We start from the raw sequence: 25,785 nt of genomic DNA, 5'->3' as shown, positions 1-25,785 counted from the left end.
TATTTCAGAATAAACATCTGATGTAATATGGCATACGAGATTGATCTTCGAAAGTTTTAATTTTAAACTGTACGTTTATATCATTATCATCATTAGCCATCCTCAATCCACTGAAAGACGAAGGCCTCTCCAGAAACTTTCCAGTTCCTTCTGTTTTGTGCAATGGCCATCCAATTGCTGTCCACGAACTGTTGAATTTCATCTGTCCATCTCCGTTGTTGTCTTCCTGATTTTCTTTTAGCTCCTGTTGGGTACCATTCTGTTATTTTGTTAGTCCACCTGTCATCATGTCCTCGAGTAGGTTTATATACATAATGTTATATGCTGTAACACATCTAAAAGTTAGTTAAATTACTAATATATTTAGATATCTTTTATAAACTTGTGGATTTATATCGCAAAAGGCTAATGTTTAATGATGTGAGGATGTTTGCGATGCAAGCTATTGCCACAACTTCCCCTGGTGCTTCATCACCCACCCGCTAAGGTGGATAATGTACCTCATTCTAATAAAAAGCAGTACTTTTTTAAGTCATTATGTGCCATTGAGAACATATATTCTTTTAAATAAATTATTTTAAAATTATTTCAAAGTTAGTTACAACAGGATTTTCGTATGTCCAGTTTCCTAAGTTATTCGCTTCTAAATAATTTTATAACTTCAAAACTTACTCGATCCATTTGTCTCGTATATTGGCAACGTGTTCTTTTTATCAATGAGCTTAACGTTACAATTTTAACGATTTTTAAAATGTATCAAAAGGCAGATGCAGCAGCAGCGCTTTCTTAAATATTTCTACATTTCTTTTTTTTTTTTTTTTTTTTCGAGATTTTTGTCGAGAAGCGGTGGACCTACACATCATAATTGTCGGGTTTATGCCTTAAACTAATTGATCTGTACAGCCTGTTGTAAACACATAATCCCAGGAGCCCTAAGGAAGAAAATAAGAAAATCAACTTAATAAACTATTTAATTATTTTGCCAATTAAGCGACGAGGTAGAGGGAGGAGAAATCGCGTTGAGTTATAAACAGTCCGTCAACGAGAGAGAGAGAGGCTCGTGTGAGAGTTTTGGCCGAGAGCCACTCATTTGAAGCTGAAGACGTTTTTACGGACTTGTTGCTGTGATATTTCTGCAGCCTATCATCGCTTCTTTATTAAGTTATTTGGTGTCGTGTATAATTAACGGTAATCCGATTGTGTATAATTATCAGTGCAGCGTGAACGGCATCCAGACACTCGCCAGCGGCCTTGACGCTCAGTTTTCCGACTCTCCGTACTTTTGGCCGTTTTTCGTATGTCTGTGTTGCACGCTCTATTTTAATAATTGTGCCGTAACCATTAAGGTTTAGATGAACTTTACCGCAATTAAGAGGGCACAGTTTAGCAAGTTGAGATGGTAATGACTGACGAAAGGTGTGCATGGATTTTATACCTACACTTAATGTTTATTTGTTGATTTTTCCTAATTTCCTGGTCCGTCAATGTGTCCATCCTTACTTCTAACAGTCGATGATTTACATCCTTTCGTTTTTTTTCCGTTAATGTTTATCTTTATTTTTCTTATTCCCAGATATACGACGAAGGCAAGGTCTCAAAATCCTAATTCTTAGCCTTGCTTGATTTAAATCTGTTAGTATTTTGGCATACACACTGTTAGGCATATACCTTATCACCTCCCCATGCGAAGTACGCTTCCCCTCAACTGTTTTCACTACGATTAATATACTATAAATTGTCTTGATTGAAACAATCGCTATACGATTACATAGAGCGATGTCACAAGTTTTATGATTGTAGTGTATATAATCAAAGCACACCAACATTCGGTGTTTGTTGTCTCATCTCTTTTCAATTAATACTTTTTGAGAAATATGCACATACACTATGATTTTAGTGCACGCACAAAGTGTGATTCGCCTACACCTGCCATACTCTTCCGTTTGCAGCGGGCCTACCGTACAAAGTCTATCCAGGTCACGAAGGTGTCCTAACGGAAAAAAGGAAACAGCGGCGTATCCGTACAACCTTCACGAGCGCTCAGCTGAAGGAGCTGGAGAGAGCTTTTCAAGAAACGCACTATCCGGATATCTATACGAGGGAAGAAATTGCTATGAAGACAGACCTGACAGAAGCTAGAGTACAGGTAAGGTACTTAAGATTTATTTTTCTGGTGTAAAGTTTTTCCACTCTATTCTCTTAAGTTTTAATATCATATTATTAAATAATGTGATTTTTAATGACGTTTTGCAGGTCTCCGAAACCTCTATAATAATAATAATAAAACTTGGTTGAAGTTTGCCTTGTGATAAAATTTATTCAAAGTTGTATAGTAAATGCGAAGAATTCTTGTGTATGGTATACACAAAATGATTTCCCTGTTGATAATAACGTTGTGTTATGCATGGTAGATAGGTATATTCGATATAATTGAAATAATTCCATTCACTTGTCTTATTATCCGTTGTTTATATATTTTCATGATGGATCGCATAAACAGATAGTATGACTAAACAGGGCATCATGCTAGGGGGGGGGCGGGCAGTACAGTACAAATTTTGTTTTTCTGGTGTTAACTATACCAGAAAAACATAATTATGTAATGATATTTAATTAGGGATACTTTACCAACTAGAAACCGGTATGCATTTTGGGACTGTTTAGTTCAGATTGTATCAGTTTATCTTTTTGCACCAATAAACTGATTAAATATTTCACATAGTAAAATGTCTTGTATTAAATATTATTACTCAGTAGTTTCCCCACATAATGTCTCTCAAGTTTCATTATAAATATTTGTTTTAAAAGCAGATGTAAAGTTTGAAAACAGACCTAAAGATTATCTGATGGCTCATACTAAGATCATTCCATCACGATCTGTTTTGTTTCTGAAATTTAGGCTCGTGCATAACATGCGTCGATATTTGAAGGACTTTTCCTTCTACATGATTAATAAAAGGTTTGCTTACGCTCCTAATGCCGAATTAACACTAGCTGAAGATATATAATAAAATATATCTTTAGCACAATATCCAAAGGCCATGTCTTCATATGGCCTTTGGATTTTTCCACAAATGCTTGAACTCTCGTTTCGTTGCATTAATTCACTTAATAATAAGAATCATATAATATATTAATGCAGTTTTAAAGAGAGTTTAAGGTCAATTTCAGGTTTTATGGTTGAAAGTTGATTGGTTTTTATCCCTCTTCTTGCTATATAAGGTCTAGTGATCGTGGTGTTTTTGAGATGGAAGGCTGAGATGTTTATATATGTTGCATTAGAATTCCATTTTACTAGTGATATATATAGAAGCAATTTTTTTATTATAAAATCATCTGGCCGTTTTCTTCTCTACTGTGTAATCATACTTTTTATCAGCTGGCATCAGCTGTTTTAACAGTTCCCAGAGTTCTATAATAGTAACGAATTTGCTGCAAACCACGCAGAATAATTCTTTTACGTCAGGAAGTCTTATGTAGATTATCTGAAAATTATAGCACAGTAAGCAAATATGACTCTAATAATTTGGAATTAGTGACTTTTATGCTTAAAAATAGCTGTTAGAAGTAATCCTCATCCATCTAAAAGTAGGTACAACAGATAACGATAAGCGTGGTCTAAAGAACAGGTATGGATAAGTAGAAAATATTGTACGAGCAAAATAAATGCGTACTTGCTAGATATTTTCCTTTGACGGTTTTGCGGTAGGGAATAGAAGGGCGGGGATCATCTGGGCCTTAGCCCTTCAAGGTAAATGAAGCTGTTTGCTCTTCTTTTTACGAATAGGATACGTATATATCCAATCAGAAAAAGTAAAAAGTATAGCAAAATGTTTTTAACACGGTATACTGTGTATGATTAATTTGTACTGATAATCGGATTACTTTGTAGCCACCAAATTTAGTCTGGTGATTCAAAGAAGCCCAAGAGTCAAAACACAAAGCACACAAACACGCAATCTCAACGGCAGTGTACTTATACTTATGAGTTTTTTGGTTCCACCAAAAAACCGTAGCCTCGCTATTAGTATAGAACTTCAACGGACTCGTCTACAAAGCATCTACTGAAATGAATTTGAAACTCCTTACAACGTATCAGCAGATCTCAGCGTGTTCTATATTTTTATACAGAAAAAATTCACATGGAAACTTAATTCACACAAAACATATCGAGATGTGTTAATTATGTAAATTGCGTATATTCTGTGTCTCGTGCGGTCGTGGATAGCACAGTTGGTGTAATCACCGTACTCCCCACACTGGGTGGAAAAGACCTGGGTTCAAATTGAATGAAGAGAGGAATTTTTATGGGTCCTTTTCACAACGTGGCTGAGTTAGTCTGTCTCAGTCGAGGATAGAATAATTTTACATTCCGGAAATTCGGGGATTTCGTCCAGGAAACGGCTAATCAACCACAGAACACGTACAATTATTTGCGGACATTATATATGGTGTAATGTGGTTTAAGTTGTGATGTGTCTGAAAATAACTCGACAACCTTGTGTACTACTTATGTTTCTTTGAATAAAATATCCAAATTTCTGGATTTATTTTTATATCAGTCACTGCATGAAACCGGTTAACTTGGCCAAGTTAACCGGTCTCATGCCAAGATGTAAAAAAAAAAAAAAAAAAAAAAAAAAACAACCCTCATTAAATTCTTTCCATCTGGACAGAAATCTCCACACGTAAGATTTTGCTACTGGAGTATCTTCTATTAAATTTCGCTTACTTTTGATGCAAGTTGAGAATCAAAAAGAGATCTGTATTGTAACCCTCATTTACCTATCGGAGAAGATTTAGAAGCCAATCCATATCTAAATACGCATCGGAGTTTTAAATAATTATATCTATAAATGATAAATACAGTATATTCGGAATGGAACTAGGCGAGGAATTCGAAAAATTTTATAATAATTTCTTCTAGGAATTCAGAAAGTTTAACTAATCTGAAAATTTTTGTTAAACGAGGCACGTTATTACGAGATTTCGCTGTATGATATAGATGAAGTCAACGTAAAATAGCATATTATGGAGAAACTTGTCCCTGCAAGGGAAAATAATTCGGGAATTTTATCAATGATTGGAGTAGTAAAGTAAAGACGGCCTCCGTATCCGAGTGGGCAGGAGCGGGAGTGCAGTAGCACACGCTCTTTGAGTAGACCGGGGTTCAAGCCCCTGACTGCTGAATACGGTCGATCTGCCAACCCGCACTGGACCAGCGTGGCAGATTATGATTGGAGTAGTAGAAAGTCCTAAAAATATATATATATAAATTATATTGTATTAGCACTAATTGAAGGTCTTATAATGAAAACCAATTCCTTTAGAGGAAGAATGATTAATTAGTTCAGATTTAATCATGTGGTGTGTTGGATTTCATACATAGCCTAACTGCTATTAATATTTTACTTGGAAGATTGAAGAAAACTTTTGTAAATATCAGTTTTAGATACTTACGCATAGTTAATTTCTAAATAAAGATTCAGAAAATGTTAATAGTATTTTATTGCATCTTCAACTGGGCAGAAGGCGGGAGAATGTAAAATCTGCCAGAGATTTTTCGGAATGTACGCTGAGCGTATTCAGTTATTTTGATCATGCTCTTCTCTGACAGAGTAAAAATAAAAAAAAAGGGGAAGGAATGAAAGAACTTTCGTATCTCAAAATGACGAAAAAATTGTTCAGGTTAACCCAAATTGGCCTTATATTGAGAACTCGGTTATGGAACTTCATAAAACATCAATTTCTATAAGCATTCTTTGTGCTAGTCAGCTTAAAACTTCTTTTCACAAAAATAATCATGACAACCACCTTTAACTTCAAACGAAAATATAGCAAGTATAGTTATCGCTTCTTCACTATTTGGCTCTCAACTGTTTTTTTTTTTTTTTTTTTTATTACATTAGATGTCTTCAGCATTATTAAACTTAAGAAATATACAAAAAAAAAAAAAAAAATAGTATGATGTTTCGATGCTTCTGGTTTCGTACTATAACAATACTGTACAGACTTTATTTCAATAAGTTTACATTTAAGAAAGGAAAAATTGCTCAGGACTCCCATATTTACAACCTCGGTTGGAAGTGTAAATGGTTATGCTCTTCTTCTTCTGCGCATCATGCCATTCGGATGAGTTAAAAAAAATCATTGAACATCCTATTATCCACAGAGCTAAATGTTGCTAACAGCCCCTCCATTTCACCGATAGTATATCAGTAAGACTTTTATGTTCCAGCCATTCATCACAGCGCTGATCGCTGCAGGCTTGACACAACAGAAAGTTTGCGTTCTTAGAATACATATTCTGATAATGATTAGCAGAATGAGTCCTGAATTGGACTGAGCTAATCTGTCACTCGACATCAATTTGGAAAAGCTCAGATTCAATCACTCGAAAACGCTAGGAATTGTTCATGGCCTTTTGAAGATGGTGCTGAATTAATGGAGGTGTAGGGCCTTCCCCCTACCAAGATTCTTTTGGGTCTTTCATCTCGCAAACATAAAAAACCGGCTTTAGAACACTCTTAATTTAAACAACATACACTCACACCTCATGGTCCGCGTTTTCTTGGTGCCAATTCATCAAGCTTACCTCCAAGGCATTATCATTTCAATTTCCCTGATCTCTGGATTCTGTTATACAGTCTGCTATTATTTATTTTCATTTTTAACTTTAATGAACGAAAGTACAATTTAATTAGTATTATACTCTTCTAAGAATGTATTTGTTTATTCGTATGAAATGCTAGTCAGGATCCGAAGTTCAGTCACCTCTTTTGATGACATCACGAAGACAAATTAAGACTGTCCACATCGTGACTGCTTGAAATATTGACATCATTATTTAAAGAGTATAAGTATACCGCAGTTCCCAAACTTTTATCACTAAAGACAGTTCATCCTCATCTTAGATCAATCTTTTATTCTTCACTTCTTTATCAATGCTCACTATCGTTGAAGTGAGGCTTATAGCTTAGTTTTGATTTCGTTATGTTTGTTCAATTTCCATCTCGACCATATCATTGCTTAATCCGGCGTTATGCTATTTATACTTAGTATTTCCCCCACTCACCCCGGAAAGGAAAAGAGGTGTGATAGGTATAACGGCTATATAAATGGTTGTCGTGATCTTCCTTCTTGAAACCTAGTTTCGTACTTCTTTCCTCCCATCCTTAGACAAAGGAGTGAAAATTGAGGTAGCTAGCACCTACTTTTATAGTTCACATTAAAGAAAGAAATAGTGCTTATATATAATAAACCCTTGGGTACTCTAATTAGATTATTTTTTTCCTAATTTCATTTACTTATTTATTTAATTCTTTTTATCTCGACCCCTCGAAAAGCTGGAAGGAATACGAATAGACATTTACGATAAAAATTAATCTTTACGGACACTATAGCGAGATGTGCAGAATTTGGCCAATGTGACAATGTGTAAAGCCGCTATGCAAATATATACACAATAAACCATATAAACTGCTCATTCTAGCCAAAAGTAGTTGCATTGTGTTAAGAAGAAAAAAAAAAAAAGAAAAAAGAAACCCTCCATCAATGTAGAAAGCATCTGTTTGCATCACATTGTCCACCTGCTTGTGTTTACGCTTCTACTAGTTTGGTGTTTGAAATTCCAAATAAAATTTATGGGCGCTTTTTTAGTTTGTTTTTAGTACAAAACAAACCATTGCATACGGACATACAACAAAACAGACCAAATAATTAAAGAGTACACTTTTGCAAATGTGAACACGTCTTTGACGTAGTGACGTGTACGCCTTAAACGACGGATTGCGAAGTATGTTCGCAAAGGCAAATTAAGACTATTTTGACTGTGCTTGAAAAATGATAGCTTAATGTTAAACCGACTATTCGGAAATCTTAAAAGATGTCCTTTATTTATATAAAAAAAAATAAACTTTTCTTTTTGTATTCTGGCACAACCTCGTAGAATTAATGGAGCTTACAAGACAGGGTACAAGAACCGTAATGTTTTTATATGTAAAATTTATTCAGGGTTTATTTACATTCTTTATATATGCTTTCATAAATACCTAATATTCTACCATTTATATCAGATATCCATTATTTATGGACCATATTTTATACAAGGTATACTCGTTTACGTTAGGCAGGCCCTCTTGGTTTGGTGGTTATGCTAATTGTATGATAGGAATAAGTAAAGGAAGAACTCGGTGTTTTTTTTTTTTTTTTGTGAACTTGTATATTTATATAGTAGTTTATGTATACTAACTTCTTACTAATTATGTTTAAGTAAATGATGATGAATGTCAGATTAAAATGTTGTATATACATGTGGTAGTATTGAATTGGTTTTGTTCTGCCATGTTTTGTGAGAGGCAGACTTCATTCAGTAGAATAGGAATCCATTCATTACATCTTAACTGTTGCTCATTACTTGGGGACAGAAATAACCAATGAACTTTATTGTAAGCATTGATGATGTTTATGCTGCTATCATGGCAGTTGTGCCAGAAATAATTATTAATTCATTCTATGTGATCAAAGATACGATAGATTTCTTATCAGTATTCGTAGACTCATTTTTACTTTCTACAGGCCATTGATTATCTTATATTTTGTTGTAGAAGAGAACCAATAGTATTAGGGGAAAGGTGCATCCTTTGGTTCCCACATCTACACCTCCCTCCTACACGCAGGAGGGAGGTGTAGATGTGGGAACACAGAAAAGGAAAGGGTGAGCTCATATCCCCTTCTTCATAGTTCAAGAATTAAATTAGTTCAAATCCTTAATATATGTATAATCCGCCCTATAGAACTCGTTATGCCCACTACCCAGGCGAAGTTATCTCACAGTCAACATTTTGTAAGAATTATTTGTGTTCGATTGAGATCATAAGATTTTCTGCTCTCACTGAAGTTCTTGGTGCTAAGGTTTGGGATTAGGTTCAACTTAGAGGCAAATTCTGTTATCCACGACAACGACTATGCCTGATTCGCTAATATCTTTTTAATTTGTATAACATCACCTGAATAAGTGAGTCTGTTATGCATTTAAAAATCTGAGAGACAGCCAGAACAGCTAGTTAATCATGAGATTTAAAAAAAAAAAGAAATCGAAATTTCAAAAAAAGCTTCTGGTAGACGAGCAAAATGTTTGAGCTTAGGAAAGATGAGGTAGACATAAAACGAGAAATACCAGCTGTCTGAAACAAAAGAGGACAAAATCTCTAACAAATCCAGCGTGTTTCAAAGCACACCGGCATCTCCTCAGCTGATTGGGTGGTCTCTGTATGCCGAACTGTGAATAAGAAAGTCTCTCCTTATTCACAGTTCAGCAAATTTATTTTGTCTAAATGCACAGCCAAGCAGTGTATGTAACCAAAACTTCCATTTCAAAACACAGCAAGGTGCACATTTGTGCACTTCGAAATTAACCATCTAAATATCCTTCCCCCCCCCCCCCCAACAAAGCAGTATTCACTTCAACGAGCCTCTGAATGTTTGCCTTTAACCCTCAAAATTGGGCCGCGTTTTCCATACGCAGTACCATACCATAGGATTGAAAGGATATTCCAACGCTGTAGTCGAAATTAAATCAAAATTACGAGTCATGTTCGATTTCGATCCTGGAGAGACTTCCTGGTCTCTCCCTGATCCCTTCCTACTTTCCTTTTAAATTGTATAGCGCTTCACAAGTGGTGCTGCTTCTGCTGTTGTTGTTGATGATGTTGTTTCTAATAAAAAGATATTAGCAACTTTGGATAACGGAATAAACTTAGACAAATTCCGTGGATAACAGAATTTGCCTTTCAGTTGAACATCGGCTGAGGACTCAGTGAATGATCTTCAGTGAGAAAGCATTACTGCAATTAAAAAAAAATCTCGCGGTAAAAATTTACGTACGATTTAAAAAAAAATCAAATTGTACAATTGCCACTAATACAACAAAACCATGTTTGTGTGTGATATATAATCACACGTTTAGCAACTTTGTAGAGTTACTTGTTTAGCAGATGGTCGAGTGCAAGATATGCATGTGTATACTTCGAAATTAACCATCTAAATATCCTCCCCTCAACAAAGCAGTATCTACTTTAACGAGTCTTGGAAAAACTAAATCTAAAGTTGGATTTAGAAGGTCATGATTATCAGTGATGCTCTTCATGACCTTCTATAAAAGGATATCATTCAACGTTGATGTTCATCACACACTAAATTCATTATTTAAGGTGAGAAGAAGAGATAGTAGCTCACCTATAAATTTCCACCTGTGGGAAAACAAAGACGCGATAAAATGACAGAAAAAAGAAAGTGATTGATTAGGTAACTAAATATTATTTGAGGCCAAACTGAAGTCACTGAGCCCAAGAAATTGCAGAGGATACAGTGCAGAAAGCCAAGCCATTTCTACACTGTATGAGACTTAAATATATCCGCCTCCCTAATAGTGTTAAAGTATGAGGAAACCAACATGCAAACCAGAGACGTGCGTGAATCGGCTAGTTAAGGGAATAGAAAGTCAAGATTGCACGGGATTAGTATTTTAGTCAGTACGCTAAATCGAAGCGCCTAAAGAGATGTATAATACTCCCCTCCTTGAATAAATGAGATGGTTAAGGAGAACATTAGCTGTCTGGTTCTCTCAAGCTTTTAGTGGCTGATCTACATGCCTTCACTTGGGATGCCAGCCTTTCAGTTATCCAAAAAAAGAAAAAAAGGATAACCAGCCGACTGATGACTATAAAGGTCATAACGGCGTGACTGAAAACGCTGCTCATTGTATATAAAAATATTTGCAATAACTTGAACAGTTAATACTGGCAGGACTGTTTTGATGAATTTAGCTGAAAAATTTTCAATATGCTTATATCTTCTTTCTAATTATAGATATAAATAGAAACCTTCAATGTTCCTGAATATTCCTAAAGAGACGATTGTTCTAAATATGCGTTTATTTTATGTCATTTAAAGGATGCTGTGAAGGATGTTAATACCAATGCCATCATTGTAGTCATAAATACGTCAGTTATGTTTTTGTGTGTGTGTGTTGTTTTCTTTCATGAATCTGTAATGTGTTTAATAGGAATGTTGTAAATATATGTTTTACTTAATCATGCTCATAAACGAGACGTATTCGTTGGTTATTTCCTCCAAGAGAAAGCGAATTATCCACACAATTACACTACTGTAATAAAACTGCTATTGTTAATGTTATTGTTAATGCATCTTTGCCGATTCCTTGTTCCCCTGTAATGATCTACACAAAAAACCAAAATACAATATATAACTGGTAGATACATTTCAGCATACAAAATAATAACGATAATAATGAAAGTTATTATTATTAGCCAGTTGTATCTCTGCGTTGATATAAATAAATAGAAAACCTATAAAAAATATACAAAGCCTATAGAAACTGCGCATGTAAAACGATTACAACTGGTGTCTCAACGGTCCAACGCAAAAGCTAAATATTCCTGTACTGGAGAATATTGCCTTTTCTGGTAAAAATACCCTTTGTTTCCTCACTAATCTCGTTGGTCTTCTCTGCACCCGTTCCACCAGCTCCACATCCTTCTTAGAATGAGGCCTTCAGACCTGTATATAGTACTCATGATGCGGCCTAACCATTGCCTTTGTACAACGGGATAATCACATCCTTTTGCCCTGGCAAAATTTCTATATATCATTGACAAAAATGCCTTGGCAGAAGCCTATTTGCACTACTCAGAGGACTTCATATCTCTGCACAATTATTCCCATGTGCACGTGAAATAAGGAATCGGCAAAGGCTCTGTAACGTAATGCTGAAAACAAACCAATTTATTATCGTTATGTAATTGAGAGCATAATTCATTTTGATCTTTATTTGTCTTAAATATTATCAGCAATAGTCATATCCTTCTCATATCTTCAAATCAATCTTTCTAAATGTAAACTCCTCGCATTGTCATCGTGTATGGGTGTGTGTTCTCTGCAAAATATAACTTTTAGGGTGAAGACAAACATTTATTTATAAACAGAAATCATTCTAATAACTTTGAATGATTTCTGTTTTAAAATTTATAAATAAATGTCACGTGTAAAAGAAATCATCACTTCGATTGAGAATTGTGTCCTTTTATCAGAAGATTGCAAGAAATAGTGCTTAGCATTCCTATTTATCGATAATACTTCGCTACCTATTGCTGAATACACAACGGAACTCGTTTATAACGACGCAGACTTCAGCAGTATTTTGGTTTTAGCGAGAAACTGATTTTTTTCCCACTCATCTGTGTATAAGAATGTTTTTTAATACTATTTTGACCATAGAGAAAGTCCCGTGTGGAAAAGATCTGAGTTCGATTCCGTCGATGACGTGAGGAATTTTTATGGGCTTTTTTCTACTTCGCTGAGTTAGTCGGTCTCATGGGTAACGTGGTTTTTTCCCCCCGAAAATTCGGGTTTTTCGTCTAGCAAACAGAAAATGGACTCCAAAACACACACAATTTACAGACAATGCATTCTACTACTTCTATGGGTTATTCTTATTAATCTTGCAAGCCACACTTAACTTCTAATTCCGCTTAAATTTTTTTTTTTTTTTTTTTACCGGTTTCGGATTTAACAACTCTCTGTTTTAGCTGTGGGAAATGGAAAATGCATGCACCATCATTATAAGCAAGTTTTCGTAGTATTTTATGTTGAGTTTGTCGATATCATAAGTGTTGCAGCTTTATATAGCTGCAACACTTATGATATCGACAAAACTGAGAAAAGCACAGGTCCAACAAAATATAACATCAAAAATCAGTTGGACGAACTCGAGATGGAAGAAATACTTTATCAAAAGTCACGTCCTCATTATCGTTACTACATCAGTGTCATTCACCATTAATGAATTTTACAAAAAATAGCGATTTATAGAAGTTTAGTTTATGGGCATCGTTTAATGTTAAACTATCGACATGTTCTAAATACGACGAAGAATAAAGGAGAAATCATGTGAAATACATATTATATTTTACTATATTTGTTATTCGAAAGTTACGAATTGATGGATATTTCAATAATACATCAATTTTCATGTTCATAAATTTCATTTCAACATCTGTCTGAAAATCCCGGCGTGTACTGCAGCACTATCGGCTTCTCTTCACGTTAACAGTCTTGTTTTTGATCTCAGAAACTGCTCTGGCGATTCTGGGTTTTCTTCTTGACTTATTCTCATAAATGTTTAATATCATTGCTGTAAAACCTGCTGTCATGGCTATTGTATGACAGAATCCTTATAAAGAATTCCATTACGAGCAAAAAGAACCGATAACATTAGCCTTTTTTTCTCAATTAACGCTGTACAGACTACGCTCATCCATCGCTACACCATTATTTCATAAGAAAATCAATACACGGGTGAGCGCTTGGTAGCTTGTTAGTCCTGTTTCACAACCATTTCTTGGACGATAAATTTCTACCCCATACGTTGAGCTGTAAATGTGTTTTGTGTATGTGTAGGAATGCTCTGGCTTCAAGAAAAAAATATATATATCACGTAGACAATAACTCCATATTAAGAATTGTTTTTTAAGAATAGTTTTCTTGGATTTTAATATCAGTCATTGCAACTCGAAATACTCGCCAGAAAGATATTCAGAATTCTAGTTTTCAAATATTTTTCTATATAAGGTTTAGTGTAAAAATTAATATCTAACAGAAACTACGTATAGTATAGAAGTTATTTGAGCAAATAAATTGTCTTCGAAATATATATAATTAGTCGTTTACACTAAATTTACAAGTAACCAAGGTATATTTTATTATTGTGGTATTATTTGTTAGGTAAAATTCCTGATCTCAAATCGGAAATTAAGTTCAAGTTTGCAACTGCGCTATCGCGCATCACTGCGTGAAATTATCTCTACCACAAATGTCTAATTTTCTGGATCACTGATTTCCAAGCTGGGACGCGCTTCCTCACGATTACGTCGGAATGTGGTTATGCGGGATACCGAAAACAAGCTACTTGGCGCTATGCGGCAATTCAGGGAATTATTTAGATGTCAAATGGGATTATTTCTACTACGCTTTCGAAGTTAGGATGTATATCGAGAAGGTATGGAGTTGCTGGGCATTCAAAGTGCGATTAACACTTTCATATATAAAAACTACTTAAAAACATTTCTTCCGAGGTTTACTGAAACCCCTCCTCAGGAGACAAGTGTTGAATTTATTTTGTTACTCTCTTATATTATGATCCCGAAACCCTTTACCCGTTAAAATTTAATGATTGTTGGCGAAATAGAAATTTCTCCCTACTCTCTGAATAAAATACTTTCCAATCGGAATGTGGTTATTGTCATTCATTGAAAAATTGCCTCGACTCTGTCTCCCGCAAAAGGAGAGAAGGGATTCTCGCCTTTTAATTTTTTTTTTTTTGTTTGGTATCACTCCCCTTAGAGCAGTAATGGGAACTTGCGTACCCATTGGTGTGTGTGTGTGGGGGGGGGGGGGTAGGTTCAGCAGTTTTTCATCGAATTCGAGAATAGTCATTTGGAATTCAGGGTGATGAGCGTGCTATCGAAGATACGAATCCCAGAGCCTGAGAAGTGTCCAAGCTTGAGATCGCAGTAATCGTAGCCACCGGAACACACGGAACGAGACCTAACCGGATTCATTTTTACTTTCTTCAAATTTTAGACTATTATAGAATCTGTTAGGCTATAAATCAGAATGGTTAAGCAGTTTTTCATCGAATTCGAGAATAGTCATTTGGAATTCAGGGTGATGAGCGTGCTATCGAAGATACGAATCCCAGAGCCTGAGAAGTGTCCAAGCTTGAGATCGCAGTAATCGTAGCCACCGGAACACACGGAACGAGACCTAACCGGATTCATTTTTACTTTCTCCAAATTTTAGACTATTATAGAATCTGTTAGGCTATAAATCAGAATGCACAACTAGCGAGCGATCTTAAACGTGAATTTGTGACTCTTCACTTGATCGAAAAAAATAAATAAATACATAAATGAAGCTTAGAAAATGTTTAAGTTTCGCCGACTGCTTTAGTTTCACAATCTTTTCTTTCGTTTCATTTTTTCCATTGTGTACAGTTGGAAAGCATTTGTACATCAGCCAAAAAATAAAAAAATAATAAAATTAATTAAATTTTTATTTTTCTACTCTTTCACTCCTGACTAATCTGACTGCCCTTCTTTGAATCCTCTCCTGAGGTTCTACGTCTTTTTTAGCTGTCTCCAGACCTGAATACAGTATTCCAGATACGTCTAATTGTCGTCTTGTATAGATAGAACGATTTCGTCCTTCTAGCTGCTAGCAAAAATCCTATAAATCATGAACACAGTGTTCCTTTCTAGCCGCCTGCTTACACTACATGGAAACTTTCATGTCAGACTGAATCGTAATACGTGTCTTTTTAGACTTAAACCCATTTTAGCTTCTCTCTCTCTCTCTCTCTCTCTCTCTCTCTCTCTCTCTCTCTCTCTCTCTAACTAACTAATATGGATGGAACTCCAGAATTTCTGTTCCCCAAATGAATAAATTTACATTTAGAAGCATTAAACTTAAATTGCCATTTTTCGTGTCATATATGCAAGAAATCTTTTTGAAGCATCATGGTCTCACTCGAATTGTTAACCGCTCTTCCTACCTTCAAATCATCAGCAAACTTTGTCAGTTTTCTGTGGATATCTTTGCCATAATATACGAACATTAAACTGTTATTTTATGTATAACAGTTTATAATTTTATTTGACAAAAATAAACATATAAAACTTTTCATTGACTCATGTAATTCTACATTTTATCAGCAGTACATGCATTTATTTCTTTTCAGATATTTCAGTAACCGCCTTTGTCTGTAAGCGAATTTTATCGGCATCTGTTACTCTTCCATTTATGTATTTCATTTAACATATTTCTCAAGTATTCAATACTTAAAAATACCGTAATTTCTCGATTAAAAACTAGGCTTCAACAGACTTGAACTGTGTTTACCGTGTTTTCTATTACCTCACAGCGGTTTTGGGTTTGTGTGATCCATTCTTTTCCATCCATAAAAAATCAAACAGAAGTTATGCTTTTTATAATAAGAAGATTGAATAAGGAAATTGAATAGTTTGCCTCCTTAAATCCACTGTTTACTTAAACTTCGACTTAATAAAATAAGTCTGTATTCGGACACCCCTTTTTGTTGTCTTCGTAGTGAATAATAAAACTTACCATATCAAATGAAATGTCTGTTTCGCTTGACATGGTTATCAATATTATTGTTGATGTTACCGGTGCATAAATGTATGCTAGTGCAGTATCAGGCATTATAAATCTTATGTTACAATTTTAAACAACTTTGCAACTCATCCTTCTTGACTAGCATATTGCCAACCCATAGCCATATCCTGATACGTTCTAAAACTTAAGCAAAGAATTCTGCTTCTATCATTTACCAATTAAATCCTTCCAAGTTCTGTTACGCAAATTCACTACATCAGAAAAGGAGCTGCCGCCATCACTAACTCATTACAAACCACCTTTATTGCCACTGAATCCGTGCACAATAGCTCTTAGTTGAACATTACTTTACTCGATGTATCATCTTCATTTGATGCCGTTAGACCTTCGCAACTCATCTTTTTTCTCTCCCAGTACTACGCCACTTGTGGAGACATTCTTGCTTTATTTCTCATTCGCTTTACAACAGAACTTTTGATTCTTTTTTAACGCGTTTTCTACCCTGTCTACAACAGTCACTATACATGTTCCCCAGAGTGGAACCTTGTCTGCCATTCTGTTCTCAGTTCTCATTCCTCCTTCCCTGAAAATGAAAATTCTCTTATTACTAATGCCAGTGACTTAAAAATTTGGTCCGAGTCTCGATTTTGCCGAGGAAAATAATATCATGATCACTGATCAATCGCCTGAAAGCGCTTAGCAACTATTTTAAGTCAATTTGGACTTTCCATCAATCCTTTCGAATCATCACATATATCCATAACAAGAAAGAAACTGCCCTGTTCTTTTTGTCCTGACCTCGCTGATCACCAGATTAAAAGTTGTAAATTATTAAAAGGAGGATCTGGTATTGTGTTTGACTCGAAACTTTTGTTTAAAACTTACCTCTGGAATGCTAAGATTAAACTATCAAAAACATCCGGCTGTTAAAACAGAATTTAGTGCATACCTCCGACAAGTATCTAACGAAATATCAAAACATATTTTACCAATAATATTGTATGATGCAGAAATTTGAGCTGTGGCAGCGTCCACTAATCTTAAAATACTTAAATCTGCAGAATATCATATGTTTGGACTGATGTGAAGGTCAGGTTTCTTTTTCCCATGTCTCAATATGCCACCCTTTCCGTGGCAGTCAGATGAGCACCATACATCGCCGTCTGCCACTCGTTTCTAGAGATCTTTGATTTCTATTGATGACTGGAGGAATTTCTTAAGTTCCTCTTCATTCGAGGCCCTAGTTAGCCGGTCCAGTGCGGAAGACAGGGTTTTCTTATGAGTTATTCCGGTTTTCAGCTCGCACGACATACAGATCAGCTCGTGAACACATACTTCAATGAACAATACACTTATGAGCGCACCCTTGGGACCATTAATATAAATATTTACTCATTATTTTATCTCGAAGCACCATGTATATGTGTACAACAGTAGGCTATAATTTACTTAACAACAGAACTGCTGCGTTTGACAGGTTTTTTCTCCCTGTTCCCGTTATTAACAGTGTCAACAAAATATATTTCGACTGGAGCTATCTCTTTATCCTGGCTATTTCAGCCGAGTTTATTCAACAGCTTACTCAATCAGTGATGCTTATTTTATATTCTCTAAAATACGTGAACGTTTTTTTACCTTTTTAGGTTTGTTTGTTTGTTTGTTATATTTTAGGTGCATCAGTGACTTAGGCCATATCGCACCGTATATAATGTCTGTAAATTGCGTTCTGTAGATATACTATGTCTGTTCTATGGTCAAATTGCCTGTTTGCAAGACATAAAATCCCTACTTTCTGGAAGAAGAAAAAACCGTGCTACCCTTGCCCGAGGCCGACTAACTCTAGGGATTATATGTTAAGAGCCTTGTGGATTAACTCAAGACTTGAAGGAATCTGCAAGGCTTTAGGGGGTAAATTTCTATCAGCATGGCCCACACTTGTAGGTAGAAGGAATTTGTTTTGAAGAGACGGGATACACTTAAACGAAGGTAGTGCAAAAGTTTTTGCCAGTATTATTGAGGATACCTTTAAAGGTTCAGGGAAACTGCTAGTTAGGGGGGATGTGGGTAATACTGACACGCGTTTATCTGATAATATTGGTCAATGTAACTCTTGCACATACCTTAAGAGTTCTTATCTGTTACCCCAACTGGACGTATTATCTAGATGTTCTGGGGGCAAAGACGTTTCACGTGAGCGGGTAGCTAATATCAGGAAAGAGAGCCTAAAAAACTTCAAGGGTTGTGTTAGGGTTGTTAAATATACAAGAACAGTAAATCTTAATTGTTTATACAGTAACGTTAGAAGTGTCGTCAATAAAATGAGCGAATTCGAACTGCTGGTTAAAACAAGTAACGCGGACATAATAGGACTTACAGAGACGTGGTGCCACCCGGAAATTGGGGATGATGAGTTTCAGTACGGCTTGTATAATGTATTTAGGAAGGATAGGTTAGATAGAAGGGGTGGTGGGGTAATGCTTCTTATCAGAAGCAGCCTGAGTGCGACGATAGCTTTCCCGGATTCAGACATTTCACATGCTAGTACAGAGTCTGTATGGTGTGAGATAGTCGGAAACAAAGGTATGATGCGAGTAGGAGTAATCTACAGACCAGGTGATTGTGAAGATTATGACAAAAGCCTCTACATGCAAATGGAATGGGCAAGTAAGCGTCAATGCCTTATTATGGGTGATTTCAATTTGCCTCTAATTGATTGGAGTAAATGGGAAGGAAACTCGACACGGGGAACAAAATTTTTAAATCAGCTAGATGACTGTTATTTGTATCAACATGTCAGGGAAAGTACTAGAGAAAAGAATATCCTAGACCTCATCATCACACATGAATCAGATGACATAACAGGGCTGACAGTAGAGGAACCAGTAGCAGGAAGTGATCACGGAGTAATACGGTGGATGATGACGAGAGAGGTAGCAGAAGTAAAAGGCAAAGGAATGGGTTTTAATTTCAGAAAAGGAAATTACGGTGCCTTAAGGTACTACGTGGCCTCTATTAATTGGGTAGATATCGCGCAGAGAATGAATACAATTGAACTGTGGTACGCTTTTAAAACATTAATCACAGATACCTTGAATGCGTATATACCATTAAAAAAATACTCCACGAGAAGGGTTCCAAGTTGGATGAATAGTGAAGTTGCCACATTACTTGAGCAGAAAAAGGTGGCATGGAAAGGTTACAGAGCAATAAAAAGTACTGAAGCCTATAACAGCCACAAGGTGATGTGTAATAGAGCCACAGAAAAGGTTCGACAGGCAAAGGCAGTTTATGAGAAATCACTAGCAAACAGAGCAAAGAGGGGGGATAAAGAATTCTTCACATATATAAATGCCAAGAAGAGCAGGACAAACCAGATCGGACCTTTACGTAAGGGAAAGGGGATAGTATTAAATACACCAGCTGCCGTTGCAGATGAACTCAACAGTTATTTTGCATCGATATTTACAAATGAAAAGCCTTTTGTGGCAATGGGAAATTGTGGGAGCGAAGTTAAAAAATATGTAATTAATGATATTGAAATTTCGCAAGATTATTTAATGAAAAAACTTTCGAGCCTACAGACCAGTAAGGCTCCTGGAGTTGATGGAATATACCCTATAATCTTAAGGGAGGCGGCAAGCGAGTGCATTGAACCATTGAGACTAATTATGCGAGCATCACTAGACTCTGGGGAGATTCCCTTGGATTGGAAAAGTGCAAATGTATCTCCCATACATAAGGGTGACTATAAAAATGAAGTTCGAAATTATCGACCTGTTAGTCTGACTTCAGTAGTAGGCAAAATCATGGAGGCAGTGATCAAGTGGAATTCAGGATCATTTGGATCGAATTGAAATTCTCAAGGATACTCAGCATGGTTTTGTAAAGAGAAAATCATGTTTAACAAATCTGGTTCCCTATTTCGAAAGGGTCACTCACAAGCTGGATTTAGGGAATAATTTCGACATTTTTATTTAGATTTCAGCAAAGCTTTTGACTCAGTCCCACATGAGCGGTTGCTTTATAAGCTGGAACAGGTTGGAACCACTGGGAAAATCCTTAGATGGATAGAAGGATGGCTTCAGGGCAGGAGGCAGAGGGGTTGTGATAAATGGCTATTCCTCAGATTGGGTTGATGTAAGAAGTGGGGTTCCCCAAGGATCAGTATTAGGACCACTGTTGTTTTTAATTTTCATAAACGACATTGATGAAGGGATAGAGGGCGTGATGTCTAAATTTGCAGATGATGTTAAAATTGGTAGAGTAGTTAATGATCACTGTCAAGCTGAGCTTCTTCAGAGAGACCTAGATAGCCTTCAGGAATGGTCAGAAAAATGACAGCTGTGCTTTAATCCAACAAAGTGTAAAGTATTACACCTGGGAAACAGTAATCCCAAAAAAACTTATTCACTTGGAGTTCAACTAAACCCAGTACTGGAGGAAAGGGACTTGGGTGTTACGATACGGTCAGACGTGAAATTCTCTGAGCATTGTAAACAGGTTGCAAGGAAGGCCCATGGTGTCCTATCGATGATCTATCGAACTTTTGCAAGTAGAGATAGGGACGTGATAATCCCATTATATAAGGCTTATGTTAGACCACACTTGGAATACTGTGTTCAAGTATGGAGACCGCACCTAAAGAAAGACATCGAGCTTCTTGAAAGGGTGCAAAGAAGGGTAACTCGCCTGGTGAGATCGGCAAAAGGGCGTCTTTATGAAGAAAGACTTCGAATATGTGGGTTGCAGAGTTTGGAAACTAGACACCTTAGAGGAGATTTGATTGAGGTGTTTAAGGCTCTGAGTGGCATCAGTAAAATGAATGAGGACAAAATTTTCCAGATTATAAATGATGCTAGAACTAGGGGACATAAATTCAAGTTACGGGGGGGGGAGAAATGTTTAGATTGGACTGCAGGAAGTTTTATTTTAGCCAGCGAGTTATAAATTACTGGAATAAGCTGCCTTCATGGGTGGTAGAGGCCGACAGTTTAGGGAAATTCAAAAGTCATCTGGATAGTACTTTCGGGTAAGGGAAGCGCATAGGATAATAGGTTTAATTTCCTTTTTATTTTATTTTATTTTATTTTTATTTTTTAGTTATTTATTTTTTGTTTTATCATTGTTTTGTTTAGATTTTTTTTTTGCCTGGTGCAGCATAAGCCATAGGCTTTCTTGCACCATGCGGCCGTTACTAATACTAATACTAACTCAGCCACGTTGTGAAAAAGGACCATAAAAATTCCTCCGTCAGGCCAGGTCTTGAGTACCGCGTACAAGTCAAGCGGCCTCATTTTAGGAAGGATGTAGAGTTGCTTGAGCGAATATCGGGAAGGGCAACAAGATTGGTGAGGTGAACGAAGGGGTGGTCTTACCAAGAAAGGCGTAAGTTCTTCAAATTGCAGCGTCTGGAGACTAGGTACCTGTGAGATGTATGAGGCCTTGAATGGGTTGAGCAAGCTGAATGCTGATGGGATTCTTCCTCTTGCTCAAATTACGAACCTTGGGGGGGGGGTGTAAATTCTAATTGAAGAAAGACAGTTAAAGAATAGATGTGCGGAAATTTGACTTTAGCCAGCGGGTTGTTGATTGCTGGAACAAACTTCCATCTGTCATTATGAAAGTTGATAGCTTAAAGAAATTCAAGGAGGAACTGGACGAATGTTTCGAAAGAATGGATGTGTGAAATGTTTTTTTTTTTTATTTTTGGCCGATGCTACATAAGCTTGCTTTTTGCATCATATGCCTCTACTAATGCTAATAACTATTATTGAGCAAACGTACAGTAACTACCGAAAAATGTGTCTTTAGGATAGCACGGTTGGTATAATCGCCGTCCTCCCTACACCCGTGTAGGGAGGACGAAGGGATAATCACCTCCTTTTCCCTACTAGCAAAATTTCCGTATATCATTGACAGCAACACCCTATGATCTTCTTTGGCTGCCTGTCTGCACTGCTCAGAAAACCTCATATCTGACTGCACAATTATTCCCAGGTTATTTTAGACTATTATAATTTACTTCATTATATTTAATTAAAAATATTCACTGTCATTGTATAATGCTCATGCAAGCCCATCTGGCTTGCTTGCTGAATGGGGGGGGGGTCACTGTGTTCATTTATGTGTATGTTCATTTTGATAAATGAACACAGTGACCCTCCCAACTGAGGTACGACCAATGAAGGATGTTTATTTAATGGTGCTAAGGGGAAACGGGGCTCAATTGAACTATGTATTCCTTAGAGCAAAGTGAGAGATTCAGGAGATAGAGAACGTAAATGTCATAATATCCATATAATTCATATGGATTATAGATATTATGTACATATATGGATAATATGACGTTCTTAATAAAATTTGTTATGATATTTCATTAATATAATAATATGAATGAACACTTACGAGTGGGGTGGTTAATAGGGTCCTCTAGGCAAGTTCCTTCTTCTTTCCCCACTTCCATTACGGGATTCTATATAATATCGGTGTTTTGATACACCATAGACACTCTTAAAAAAACTACAAAGTAGTTGTTGTGGGCATCATTTGCTCTTTCTCATATTGTGCTCTGCCTTCACGACGAGTTGCCATGATGCTGCACTACCTCGAATAAGTAACGCTTCACTAATAGAGAAGGCTATTGTTACTTATTCTCAGTGAGTACCACCACCCAGACATGTTTCAAGGCTATTGGCCTATTATCAGTGGGTGGGCAGGTACTCTAGTATTGCAGACATGACGACCCAGTTGTGAAGTTAATCGCACAATATGAGAGATGCCAAAAGGTGTATAAGATAATATTTAAAATAAATAAATGCACATGGCATAATACTTTAAGAGTTTAGTATCTATATAATATCGGTGTTTTGATACACCATAGACACTCTTAAAAAAACTACAAAGTAGTTGTTGTGGGCATCATTTGCTCTTTCTCATATTGTGCTCTGCCTTCACGACGAGTTGCCATGATGCTGCACTACCTCGAATAAGTAACGCTTCACTAATAGAGAAGGCTATTGTTACTTATTCTCAGTGAGTACCACCACCCAGACATGTTTCAAGGCTATTGGCCTATCATCAGTGGGTGGGCAGGTACTCTAGTATTGCAGACATGACGACCCAGTTGTGAAGTTAATCGCACAATATGAGAGATGCCAAAAGGTGTATAAGATAATATTTAAAATAACTTAAAATATTTAAAGTTACTTATTCTCACTGAGAATAAGTAACAATAGCCTTCTCTATTAGTGAAGCGTTACTTATTCGAGGTAGTGCAGCATCATGGCAACTCGTCGTGAAGGCAGAGCACAATATGAGAAAGAGCAAATGATGCCCACAACAACTACTTTGTAGTTTTTTTAAGAGTGTCTATGGTGTATCAAAACACCGATATTATATAGATACTAAACTCTTAAAGTATTATGCCATGTGCATTTATTTATTTTAAAAATTACGGGATTCATACCATGTCACAGTGACAAATATGAAAAATGTGACTACATCGACATAACAGTGATTCTAGGTAAATTCAAGCTGCAGATGTTGTTTGTTGTTCACGTAACTTAATAAACATTTTACAGGAGGATTAAGAGATAAGTATGATTTTTGATAGCAAGTGGTTTATTACAGGTCGGGACTTGAATAGGTGGTAACTAGCACGGAAATTGTAAATAATAGCCCATAGCTACAATTCAAACATTTATGATATTTCATCATTATCCTCAAACTTTTTAATTTTTCAAATATTTTATTATAATTAATTATCTTATTAATTTTTATAAATAATTTTATTTAGTAAAACGATTTTTTTGTTGTTGTTTTCCTTCCGTTACTTTTCGTATAGTTTGGGCTTTTTATTAACATTTTAAAATTACAGTTAGATCCATCTTTTTATCTATACAAGAACAGTTAGAATAGGAAACGTATGAAATAGGTTACTTTACGTAAATGCATTAATATAATTGCTGTAATTATTAACTCTTCTTGATCGAAATGAGTCGTTCGCTATGATACAATCTGAGTATATGTGGGTATTCAGAATGTGCTGCGGATTGTCTCAAAAGATATTCAGGCATTGATGGTGTGGGAGTAAATGTTCTCTAATGGTCAGATTGTCTGTTTTGATGGGCGAAAATTGAGTTTCCTAGTGGAGAAAAAGCTTGATCCCTGCGACAACTAGTTCAATATTGAGCGTCCAGTCATCGACAAAGTTCAAATTCCCCCCCACCAACTTTTCCTTTGTCCTCGTCATAGTAAGAAGAAAATAATTGGACTGAATTCATTTATGGTTCAGTTAGCCGTGCTCAAATTTCATTTAATAGTTCAGTTCTTTAAATAGTCGTAATAATAATTATTAATATATTTAATTGTAATCAAGAGAGAGAGAGACCTGCAAATTTGCATTTTCCTCATGTAGCGAAATCATTATGGAAATTGTTTATTAACTTTTTTTTTTTTTAGGTTTGTTAGTTTATTTCTATCTTGGTAAAATGAAATCAAAACTGCTATTGCAGGTGGAAGCTTTTCTGTTAATGTCTTTCTTGAAGTATTTCAGGTTAACAGTAATATGTGAGTTTAGATATTTAATAATGATAATAATAATCGGAAAGTGCGAAATGGTTGAGCCTTTTTTTTGGGAATTCGAACTCGCACTTTGGAGAATAGAAAAAAAAAAGTCTAGGAAATCTAATTAATCGAATAAATATTATGTACATAAATAGATATTTATTGGGCATAATCTCATAAAGAAATTTCAGACAACACTTGAAATTATGGTTAAATGGGCCAGCTGCATGAGTTTTGCTGCTATGCAAGTAATTCTGGTGTCCGAGAGCTTGATTTCTTTATTATTGTTGTGTTTGCGGTTATTCTGTCATATTTTCAGAAATCGCCTCTTTGAGCTCTGCAAGTACTTATATAAAATTTGAATGTACTTATATAAATGTATATGTATAAAATATTAAGACAAGTATTTAGGAATATGTAATAATGGAGATACCTCAAGCAGAGATTAGCTTTCGGGTGACAGACGGCCAATATGCAAATCAGACTTGGACATGTGAATTTGGGAATTTAATTACTTACCTTTTGATAGACAGTAACTCAAAGCGAATCAGGAGTAGGAGATTCAGATATCTCAGACTGAATAATAATTTAGATAATCTGAGAGGTTTGGTTTCGTTTGTTATTATTATTATTAGTGATATAATGAAATATTACTGTTTATTAGGGAAGAAACTTCCCTATTATTATTATAACGGAAATACCTTCGTGTATTTCCGTTATAATAATAATACAATATATTAAAATAAAATTTTTATTTATATTGAAAATTTGATAAGGAAAATGAGGTTCTTTGACAACATGTTTTAGCTCAACAAATTAAACAATTTTCAATACATTTTATTTATTAAGAGTCACCCCTTCCAAATAATAATTATTATAATAACAACAACCACCCCATGCACCTGGTACCATTACCCATGGCGCGGATGAAAAACAAATCAAAAAACATAATAATAATTTTGAGGTCGTATCAAAGTTATCTTTAGTAGCTTTGATAGCTCACGATTA

At 35.7% G+C, this 25,785-nt stretch overlaps 1 protein-coding gene across 1 annotated transcript in view; it reads left to right on the top strand.

Annotated features, from left to right (window-relative positions):
* Positions 1-25,785, top strand: part of LOC150076296 (paired mesoderm homeobox protein 2B-like) — a 126,302-nt gene that overhangs the window by 3,889 nt on the left and 96,628 nt on the right. The window contains exon 2 of the mRNA XM_090387590.1: positions 1,950-2,146. Within this exon, the coding sequence (XP_090243716.1) occupies positions 1,950-2,146 (197 nt within the window). The remainder of the gene's footprint in view (positions 1-1,949; positions 2,147-25,785) is intronic.

This window comes from Mastigoproctus giganteus, chromosome 13, assembly GCF_048544385.1.
Source record: "Mastigoproctus giganteus isolate SK-2022 chromosome 13, ASM4854438v1, whole genome shotgun sequence".
Classification (NCBI taxonomy): Eukaryota; Metazoa; Arthropoda; class Arachnida; order Uropygi; family Thelyphonidae; genus Mastigoproctus; species Mastigoproctus giganteus.
This window is presented reverse-complemented; position numbering and strand designations above follow the sequence as displayed.